General features: G+C 48.3%; 1 protein-coding gene across 1 annotated transcript in view; it reads right to left on the reverse strand.

Annotated features, from left to right (window-relative positions):
* Nucleotides 1-797: 797 nt before the first annotated feature.
* The window catches only part of Calb2 (calbindin 2), a 27,248-nt gene continuing 17,020 nt past the window's right edge, over nucleotides 798-11,025 (reverse strand). Inside the window, exons 5-11 of the mRNA XM_021220416.1 lie at nucleotides 8,258-8,314; nucleotides 7,408-7,485; nucleotides 6,892-6,947; nucleotides 6,467-6,506; nucleotides 6,161-6,214; nucleotides 4,612-4,683; nucleotides 798-1,460 (exon numbers count right to left, since the gene is read on the reverse strand). Of these exons, the coding sequence (XP_021076075.1) occupies nucleotides 1,344-1,460; nucleotides 4,612-4,683; nucleotides 6,161-6,214; nucleotides 6,467-6,506; nucleotides 6,892-6,947; nucleotides 7,408-7,485; nucleotides 8,258-8,314 (474 nt within the window). The 3' untranslated portion in view covers nucleotides 798-1,343. The remainder of the gene's footprint in view (nucleotides 1,461-4,611; nucleotides 4,684-6,160; nucleotides 6,215-6,466; nucleotides 6,507-6,891; nucleotides 6,948-7,407; nucleotides 7,486-8,257; nucleotides 8,315-11,025) is intronic.

Raw genomic sequence — 11,025 nt, forward strand, 5'->3', positions numbered from 1 at the left:
ATTAAGTAATTAAAGCGAGCCAACAAGTTAATGTGGGAGGGGCCAGGTCTCTGTGGGCAGGTGGTCCTGGGCTGTATAAGAAATATAGCAGAACAAGCAATAGAAAGGAACCTAGCAACCCTGCCTCAGTTCCCGCCTCCAGTTCCTGCCTTAGTGGCCTCTACCTTGAGCTCCTCAGACTTCCCTCAACTGTAGCATATAGTCCAAACAACCAGTTTCCTCCCTAATTTGATTTTAGTCTTGGTGTTTATCACAGCAATGGAAAGCAAACCAGAGTAGTAAATGAAAGCCATGGTGTGTGCAGGTGTGTGTGTGTGTGTGTGTGTGTGTGTGTGTGTGTGTCCCTGTGTCAATGGAGCCAGAGGACAACAACCTCAGGTGTCATCCTCAGAAATGCCATTCACTTCCTTTGAGACAGGCTCTCTGATTGGTCTCGAGTAGCTGGCCAGAACCCCACCGGGATCCTTCTGTCTCCGGCTCCCTTGTGCTACAGTCACAAGGACCCGCCATTTGGCACGGGTTCTGGGGTTATTTGCAGGTCCTTGTGCTGTGCAAAGGCAAGTGCCCTCACCACCAGAGAGCCTCTCTTATGTTTTGGGGGTTGGCCTCAAACTCAGTGTATCCAAGGATCCTATTGAGCTATTAATCCTCCAGGCATGTGGGGCCACACCAGTGAAATCTTGGGGTGGGGGATGTCCTAAACCCCAATCAGGTGGCCTCGATGCCCTCCCCGTCCCTATGGCAGGCCCACCCTTCGTCACAGAGAAATGTGGCCCACGACAAGAAACGAGTGAGTGTCCACGGCAGAACATTTCCACTTTATTCTCTGTAAACTCTTCTTTGGTAAACAAGAAGACAGGGGAACCCAAAGAGAAAAGGAACACACGTCAAGAACACAAGGAGAGGGCAGTCACCCTCCACAGTAGCTCTGAGAAGACAGATCATTAGCAAGCTGGCGGGCAGAACCTGGAAATCTGGGGTCAGCGGTGGCCCTGGGAGAAAGGGGGAGGGATGGCGCAGCAAGAGGGAATCCACTCTGTGGGACTCAGAAGCCTAAATCATACAGCGGAGGAACTCATGCATCAGAGACACGGAAGCTTCCCCTGCGGCCCCGCCCACCAACCGTGTGGCTGGTGACCCACCTCAGGCACAACTGTCCATCAGGCCGAAGGACTGAACACTACCGGCCGCCCTCTCTCCATCTCTCCTTTCCAGCTCCACAGGCTGGTGTGTGCAGGTGGCAGGGGGTGGGGACGTCTGGGAAGGAGTGTCAAGAGAGTCAGGACGGTGGGGGCGGGGCTTAAGGGAGGCGCAGCTGCAGCAGCCCCTGTCCCTTCACCCCTTTACACAGGGGGCTCACTGCAAAGCACAATCTCCAGGTCCTTTCTGTAGAGCTTCCCCGCCTCAGCCAAGGACATGACACTCTTCCTGTAGGTGGTGAGCTGTTGGATGTTCATCTCCTGGCGGGGGGAGGGGGGTGGGGGGGAGGGGGGGAGAAGTGAGAGCGGGTTTAGTGCATGGCCTTGCCCAAAGGAGTCTCCTGCGCCAACACAGTCATGAAGACACCGAACGAACCTTCCTGTCAACTCATCCTATGGTAAGGAGTCTAGATGGACAAAAGGCATGGATTTTGCAGCCAGGTAAAGCTGGGTTAAAACCCTCTCACTGACTGACTGGCTGCATTGTTTTGAGAAAAGTGGTCAATTTTTCTGGGGCTCAGCACCCTTAGCTGAAAAATGGGAACACCAATGACCCTTTTCTCCAGGTGACATGGTGATGGCCATTGGTCCAGAGAGGGGGACTACTGTTGTGGTCTCTGAATGACTCAAGTCTACTTTTCCACCTTTCCAGAGCTCCATTTATTCCTCCTCTTCCTCCTCCTCCTCTTCCTCCTCTTCCTCTTCAGAGCTCCATTTTTCCTCCTCTTCCTCCTCCTCCTCTTCTTCCTCCTCCTCTTCCTCTTATTTTTCCTCTTCCTCCTCCTCCCTCCTCCCTCTCCTCCTCCTCCTCCTCCTCTTCTTTCTTCTTCTTCTTCTTCTTCTTCTTCTTCTTCTTCTTCTTCTTCTTCTTCTTCTTCTTCTTCTTCTTCTTCTTCTTCTTCTTGTAATCATTGGCAGATATCTTAAACACTCACTTCCCCTTTCAGGTTGATGATTCCTTATCTCAATTACACCAATGGGGGGGGGGGGAGAATGCTAAAGGCTAAGCCACTTACTTCAAGGTTGGATTACCTCATCAAAAACATCTTCAGTCCCCCAGAGTCTCAAACTTCACCTACTTACCTGACCTACCTGTGTTTTGTGTCTCACCCCCGCTCTGCCCCCACCTTCCCCCCCCCCCAGGGCTCGACTGTCGAGTGTTTTTCTTATACAGTTTGGAGACAACCTCTCACATCACTTATTCTCAGCTTTATGTCACAGTCCCCACCCAAAGGCAATTTGCACACATTGAGAAACATCTTTCCTCAATGTTGTAAAGTTCCCAAAAAGGTTGTGTAATTTGTACACACTGGGGAAGGATATGTGCCTAACTACATATAGTTTACACATAATCAAGGAAAAGACCTCCTTTTGGGGGAGGGGGGAGTGTGGCAGGGAGAGACAGCCTAATTTCATGTCTTGGAATTCTGTTCAAAACTTGGGGAAAGCAGGGAGAGCTACCGATGTTCACTTCCATCAGCCCATCCCTTCGGAAGCCTCTCCAGCGGTAATCTGCTTAGAAATCTTATCTCAGTCCTCGAAGGTGCCGTCCAAAGGAGGCCACACCTGCTATGTGAGAGCTCACCCAAAATGTTCCTTTCTCTTCCTGGCCCAGGTGCTGGAATTTAGTCATGCCGCTCTCTTTCCATTTGCTGATTCACTCTCTTAATGCCCAGGTGCCAAGTCTGGAGCCTGGCACACGCGGGAGGCTCCCAGGGAACCAGCCTTATTAATACCCCGTTCCTCAACCTTCAGAGCCGCTTCCAAATCCCAGCGCCCGACTCCCTGCCTTTGTAGGCACATCCGGGGCAGACCAGCACAGCTTGAGTCTCTCTGCTTCATGTGAACTAAGCAGGAGCCCCGGTGAGTTGATGGCCAGGGCGTGCAGGTCAGTGGAGGCATGTCTGCAGACTTCACCAACCTCACGTGATAGGCGTGGCCTTATAAAGACGAATCACGCCTCATTCATGCAATGCATGTCAGTGATGGCTTTTCTTTCAGTTCCCTAATATTCATTTGAGCACACAGGGCCACACGAATGATTTGCTGTTGGGATATAGTATCAGGAAAAGGGTTTACTGAATTCTAATACTGCCTCTGCCAAAGGCTTTCTTCTTCCTAGAAACTGTTTGAGTCCTTATCATTCACTCCCGGACTCATCTCAGCCGAAGCACATGTAGGTGATATTAAAATGTAAATGTAGGTTCAAATCAATAAAGGCTGATACTCGGGGGAAGCCAGAGAGACCAGAAAGGACTGGCAAGGAGAGACAAACGGACCCAGAGGCTGCAGCGATTTTTTTTTTTTTCCTGAAATCAAGCATTAAATTTAGTTCTTCTCTGGCAGCTGAAGCAGTTAGACAGCTCTAGAAGTTACAGAGCGTTTGCTATTTAATTAAAGAAAGCGGGAGTCATCTCAGGGGAAGCGATCTTCTGGCAGGTGAAGGGAGACAGCTGCAAAGGCTGTCTTCTGGTCACCATTCCACTGGATCCCTCCCACCGAGGGGACTGAGGTGAGACCATGACGTGTGTGTGTGCCTGCATGTGTGTGCGTGTGCATGTGTGTTGGTGAGGGTATTCCTGGAGGATTCCCAAAAGGCAGTGCCAGGCACAAAATTGCTGGTTTTCTTGACCTTTGAAAGAAATAACTACATCAGTGAGTCCCTCCTATCCTCTTCCCCAGCCCTTGATTCTTCAGTTAATGGACTTGGAACAATCTTTACCCCTCTCAGCCCTTGCCCTCCCAAATCTCTCTCTCTCTCTCTCTCTCTCTCTCTCTCTCTCTCTCTCTCTCTCTCTTTCTTAAAAGTCTTTCATGAGGGCCATTTGGCTGACATTTCTCCAGAACGGGCTAAACCAACATCGCACTGTTGATCACCATTCACAACAGCCAACACTCGGGGTAGGAGTTGGGGGGTCAGCATAGGTGGCAAGTGGGAAGACAGGATGATTTGCACGTGGAAGGCAAGCATCACTCAGTTCTAAGAGGAGAATTCCAACATGCTGTAACTCAGGTGAGCCTTGAGTTCAGCACGCTGAGCGGAATTGACCAACCATGGAATGAATGGTCATGAAATTCCCCTTCTACACAACACCCACGGCTGTGAATTTACAGATGGAAGATTGCAGGACAGTAGGGAGAAGATGGGAGAGTGGGACTGCAGGCATCAGGTTTCAGCTTACACGGTGTGATGAACATGTTGCATACCAGTAGGGCATATTCTTTTACAGTGACAAATTTCGTTATGTGTATTTTAAATCAACCCCCCTCCAAAAGACACCCCACCCCACAAATTGCAACTGTCTTGTCATCGCAGATCAGAGCTAAAAGGTCCATCCTCCCTCTTTTTTCTCCGTGTACTCACCTCTCCCAGCCCTGGGACCCTAACCCACGTCTGAGCTCATTTCCTCACCTTCTTGTTCTTCTCATACAGATCCTTCAGGAGGGCGTCCAGCTCATTCTCATCAATGTAGCCGCTTCCATCCTGAAGGTGGCAGCAGAGAGCGGTCAGCACATGCTTGCAAATCCAGACCCCAATCATCCTGACCACAGCTCTTTCCACTAATTTCAAGAGCTCTGGTGTGTGTGTGTGTGTGTGTGTGTGTGTGTGTGTGTGTGTGTGTGTGTGTGTTAGTGTGAGCTATGTGTATGAGTGTGTGTACATATGTGTGAGAGTGTGTTATGCTTGAGTGTGTGAGTGTATGTGTGTGTATGTGTGAGTGAGTTGTGTGTGTGAGTGTGTGCGTATGTATGTGTGTGAGTGTGTACGTTTCAGGTTTGAGTGTGTATGTGTGTGAGAGTGTGTGTGAGTGTGTGAGAGTATGTGCATGTATGTGTGTATGTGTGGGTGTGCATGTGTTTGTAAGTTTTATATGTGAGTGTGTGTATTATGTGTAAGAGTGTGAGTGTGTATGTGTGTGAGAGTGTGTGTGCATGTGTATGTTTGAGTGTGTATTGTGTGAGAGTGTGTGTGAGTATGTGAGAGTATGTGCATGTGTGTGAGTGCATGTGTTTGTAAGTTTTGTATATGTGTGTGTATTATGTGTGAGTGTGTGTGTATGTGTGTGTGTGAGTGTGTGTATGTGTAAGATTTGTGTGGGTATGAGTGTGTATGTGTGTGCGTATGTGTGCGTGTTTAGAGGGAGCGTCTAACCTTTCCATTTCTCTGCAAAGAGAAGTGTTCAGACCATAGAAGGACAGAAAAACACACTTAATTCTGTCAATAGCAGTTAATACAGGAACCAGACAGCTCAGTACAAATTGGCTTCTTTTCTGGTGGTGCTTCTTATTTGCATTACAAATATAAATGACGTTGCAGAAGTTAGGGGTAGCTGAGTACAGCTTTTAAGTCTACCTCTAACCCTTTCATTATGAAGGAGACCATCAGAGTCACGTGGGCAGGGGGACGGCTAAATTGGGGTGGGGCTAGGATATGATTCTCAATCCCAAAGACCCAGAAAACAATTGATTGTGCTATGTATGGTAGAATAAACACCCATAAGCCAGTCATCCCAGCACTCAAGAGGCCAAGACCGGAGGGTGAAGAATTTGATAGCATCTCAGGGTGCATAGAAAGACCCTGTCTCAAAATCGAAACCAAAGAAAGAGAGAGGTGGAGAGAGAGAGAGAAAGAGAGAGGGGGGGAGGGAGGGGAGGGGAGGGGAGGGGAGGGAGGGAGGAAGAAAGGAAGGAAGGAAGGAAAAAAAAAACAGAACAAACAAAGGACCATTTCTACTGCTGTAGCATGACCCAGTCCCACCATGTCCACATGTGTTTCTGAGCAAAGTCTGTGGGCTTCTGTAGGTCAGGAATCAAAGAATGTCATTTATTTTCCCACATAGCTGAAGAAAGAAACCACAGGCCCAGGTGCCCCTTCTGGAAAGCCAGTCCAAGCAATTCTGGCCATTGTCACCGCAGGTGACAGGGAATCTTCCTTCCCACCCCATATTGTTCCCTCTCACCTTGTCATAAAATGTGAAGATGGCATTGAACTCTTCTGAGGTCAGCTTCATACCCTGGAAAGACCAAAGAGTTAAAGAAATGAAGCCCCAAAGTATAAATGAGAAGGGGGGGGGGTTAATGTGTAAGAAATCGTATAATTCTGCATGACTTTTGGTGTGTGGTTGTGTGTGTGGTTGTGTGCGTCAGTGTGTATGTGCATGAGTGCACGTGCATGTGTGTGAGTGTGTTGGAGCAAGGGAGGGCAGAAGGCTGAGAGATGAGGGGGGAATGGAGAAAGCCAAAAGAGAGCCAAGCAACGTTTGTACCTGAAATTTCAGCAGGAAGTTCTCTTGTACAGGCAAGAGTCTGGAAAGAAAATATTAGATCAGAGATTAGAGGGTGTGCCAAGGGCAGCAGCCACTCAGATAGGAAGCAGGGTCTAGAGGAAGCATCTGTAGCTATGGAAACAATCACTGAGCACTTTATAAAGCAGGAGTCAGTTAGAATGTTAAGAAAAAGGAAAAAAAAAAAAACAAAGAGGAAGAAAGAAATGGACAAAGAGTGGAAGCAGAGTTTCCAGTTCCTGGAGCGGGCAGTGGAGAAACAGAGGGAGCCTGACACTCTGGGAGTCCGGGGGTGGGGGGCGGGGATTAGGGGTTTTCAATTCCAGCTGGTTTTGTCTTGGACTCAGATGGGGACAGCAGCACAGGAGCCTGTTCAACGGGACACCAGGGGCAGGAAAGGTACATACCTAGACATCTCTGAGAGGCCCAATTTGCCGTCTCCATTTAAGTCAAACATCCGTAGCTGTTAGGGACAGAAAGAGGTAGTTGGGTTATCCGAACTTCTCAGACAAGGGCCTCCACCTGCCATCACCTGCACTGAGATCACTTGAAGCTAGGAACCAGTCTGGTCTCTGTCAGTGACTAGGGGAGACAGTGACGATTCAGTACCCCTGGGGTGGTGAGACACAACAGCCATCACTGTGGACCCAAGGCCCACCCTCCTGAGGCTCATCTTCTCCTGGAGCTTTACAGCTTTATCAGTTCACATGGCAACAGAGAACCCCCAAGCCCAATATCACCATGGGAGTTGGGTTCAGTGAGCACGTCCAAGGACCTTTGGTGCTATGAGCTTTTGTGTGCTAGCATGAGACACTTGACATAAGCCTGAAGCATCGGCAGGGGAAGGACCCTGCATGTTAGAAGCCTCAGGGCTGGGGACCCACGCCCCACACCACTAGGAGAGAGGCAATGCTATCACTTACTATGGTCTGGGTGTACTCCTGGAGTTTAGGTTCATCATAGGGCCGGTTGGCCTTCTTCAGGAGGTCGGACAGGAATCCCTGGAACACCAATTGTCTGTTCGGAGCCCAACTTGCTCATCTAGCCCCCCCACCCCACATCCATTCACTTACTTATTCCTTTAGAAAATCAAAATTGATCTTTAAGCTCTACCCATTACACAGCTTGCATTTCTCTAACTTTCTTAACCCCTTAACATCTGTGGTAAGGCCATAAAGGCCGTTGGGTGGCTCCTGGGTACATACCGCCTTGCACACATAGAATAGATGGTAGAGACTGGCTTTGACTCCCTTCTCAGAACCCAATAAAGGGCCCAGCTATGCCCAAGGGTCACTGGTCTCTCAAGAGGAATTGGGGTAGACGTCTAAGTCAGATAGCCAATCTTCTGGAATTTCCTCAAGAGCATTCATATTGGATCCTCGGGTGCCAAAAAGTGTGCTTTGGTTGACTGTCTGGTAGATCCCTAATGCTGGCACAGGACTTCTTCAAAGAAGTCCAGCATCTGTGTCAGGATCAAGTACCTCTAAGGAGACCACAACCCCTAAGTGCTCCGCATTCAAGGTCCCTTCCCTCCCTGGTTCTTTTGACCCACTAAGACTCTGGCCTCGAGTTTATTCTTCACTTCCACCCCCTCCCATCATTTATTCATTTAGACAATCAAAATTAATCTTTAAGCCCTATCAACCAGACAGCTTACATTTCTCGTACCTCCCTAGCCCCTTAACATCTGTGGCAAGACCATAAAGGCCGTTGGGTGGCTCTTGGGTACATACTGCTTGCCCTCCTCTGGACCGTCCCAAGGACCCCTCATACCTTGAGCTCATTGGCTTCGATGTAGCCACTTCTGTCTGTGTCATACTTCCGCCAAGCCTGCAACGGGAATGCCAACCTAGTCACAAAAACACATCAAACCCTGCCACCCTCCCTCAGGCTCTCTTTAACAGGACAGTAGGGTCTTGGTCCCTTCAGTGTCACAAAGGAAGAAACAAAGGAGAGTCTCTTGGTCAAGGTTACATAGAAGGGGAGAAAAACTACCTGGCAAAGGCCTCTTATTTTAATTTGCTCTCGGCTTAGGTCCTGGTTTGTATTTACTGTTTGTTTTGTACATTGGGAGTAGGGTGTGCTCATCAAGGCAAGCCTGTGGAGGCCAGGGAACAACCTGTAGCAGTTGTTTCCTCCTTTCAACGTGTGGGCTTTGGAGTTAGATCTCAGCTTGTTGGACTTGACAGCAATCACCCTTACCCACTGAGCCATCCCGCTGGCTCCTAGGTCCTCTTATGGATCATCCTGCAAATTAGGGTTGACTTTTTTTTTTTCCTAAGGGCTAGCCAGGAGAGTTTTGATCAGGGATAGAACAAGGGCCTGGTAGATCTTAGGTTTGCTTCGGGTAGGAGGTCTTCTTTTATTGGTGAGGAGGGAGGGAGGAGGCAGGGATGGGAGGCAAACTCAGGAGGGAGCAGGAACAGGCCTTGGTCCCTGTTTATTGTTCTCAGTCTGCCACCCCTCCCCCAAAGATGTATTTCATAGACGTGTTCAATGGTCAAGCAGAATTGTCAATGCAATTGGTTATTTTAGACTGTCTCCCAAACACTATTCCCTTGCCTTTCTTATAAAACCTCTCTCTCTCTCTCTCTCTCTCTCTCTCTCTCTCTCTCTCTCTCTCTATTCTCTCCTCACTCTCAAAATCACCTATCTTCTGCTCTCATNTTCTCAGTCTGCCACCCCTCCCCCAAAGATGTATTTCATAGACGTGTTCAATGGTCAAGCAGAATTGTCAATGCAATTGGTTATTTTAGACTGTCCCCCAACTACTCTTCCTTTGCCTTTCTTTTAAAACCTCTCTCTCTCTCTCTCTCTCTCTCTCTCTCTCTCTCTCTCTCTCTCTCTCTTCCTCTCACTCTCAAAATCACCTATCTTCTGCTCTCATATGGTTCAAGTGAGATTGAGAGTAGGCATGTGACCTAGGCCTGACCCCTCCCCACTCAGTCCTAGCCTCTGGTTTCTGTCTTTTATTTGGTGAAATTATTAGAACTCTGTAAAACAAACAAACAAACAAACAAAAAAAAAACAGGACTGAGCTTGCTGACCACATGAGCTGCATCCTTTAACTCCTTCTTAGAGGCAGTTTCGGCTGGAGAATGTAAGAGTCTCACCACCACCGTGGAGATGGAGGTCTCTTCCAGCTCCAGTGGAGCCTTTAAGAACTACAGCTCAGCTGGCTCCCCACTGGGTTCATAAGATGCTCTGCACCAGAGCGACCAGGTAAGCAGGTTCAACCACAGACACCATTAGATAACAAGTCTTTGTCTCTCTATGGTGTTAAATGTGGGGGGGGGGGGGATAATTTGTCACACAGCAGCAGGTAACTTATAATGTCCTGAGAATCCATGGTCCTATATATAAGGGTTCTGAAACCATCAGGTGGGAGATGGAATGCCAGGGACAAAACTACTGCCCGGGTTTGTGGCAAAGAGTCCCAGAGAACCTGGCCCCCCTCAGTCTTTGTACTGTATTTGTGTTTCATATATATATATATATATATATATATATATATATATATATATATTTCAAATGTTGTTCCTTTGACTTTTCTGCCCATCACCCCTGGCTCCAAAGCCACACTTGAGCCATACTGCGTTTCCTGAGAGGGGGAAAAACAAAGTCAAATCTCTTCCCTGAAATTTCCCTCCAGCACACGCTACCTCTGTATGCGTGCTTCTCCTGTTGACAGGAGTCTTAGAACTTGTGGACAATCTAGGGCTTTCATTTATATCAAAAAAAAAAAAGTGTGATTTTTCACTGCATACTAGGACATCTGGTCTTCGGGTTTTTTTGTTGTTGTTGTTGTTGTTTTGTTTTGTTTTGTTTTGTTAGAGTTATGAAACACAAGCAAATCCATACTCTAGACAGCTTGGGTAGCTGCCACCCATTCCTCCCTAACCCTAACCCTAACCCTAACCCTACTCTAGACAGCTTGGGTAGCTGCCACCCAATCCTCCATAGAGCAAAACATCCAGAGGCTACTCTAACTATGATCCTACAGCAGGTCTGACCACCCCCCAACCTCCCCCCCCCACACCCACCTCTACTCTATACTGGCTCTGGACTCTAAGCTCTCAACTTCTTTTCCCTTCTACCAAGGTGCCCTTATTCTCTTCTCATTCAAGGAAGAGAGTTAAAGAGACACAGGCTTTGCAGAATCCAAAAAGAAATAAAAGGAGTCCTGAGGTATTCCTAAAATTAGATGTTAAATGTTGTGCTCAGCAGGATGGGGTCTATGGGAGAACACAGGGCCTTTCAGGGCTTCGGAGGGACCATTTCATGTTTGCAGATGCTAAGAATGGAATGAACGGCTAACCCCCAGGAAGGCGTGGTTTTGGAGGGAGGTGGGATCCCAGGAGGTGTCTGCGAGAGGGAGGCTGGGCTTGTTCTGCAGACATGCATGGGCTTAGAAGGGTAAAGGCATGCAAGAGTATAGCATCATGTCAACCACGTAGAGAGAAACCACATCGAGAAACACATACACACACACACACACACACACACACACACACAGAGAGAGAGAGAGAGAGAGAGAGAGA

This window comes from Mus pahari, chromosome 20, assembly GCF_900095145.1.
Source record: "Mus pahari chromosome 20, PAHARI_EIJ_v1.1, whole genome shotgun sequence".
In the NCBI taxonomy this organism is placed as follows: domain Eukaryota; kingdom Metazoa; phylum Chordata; class Mammalia; order Rodentia; family Muridae; genus Mus; species Mus pahari.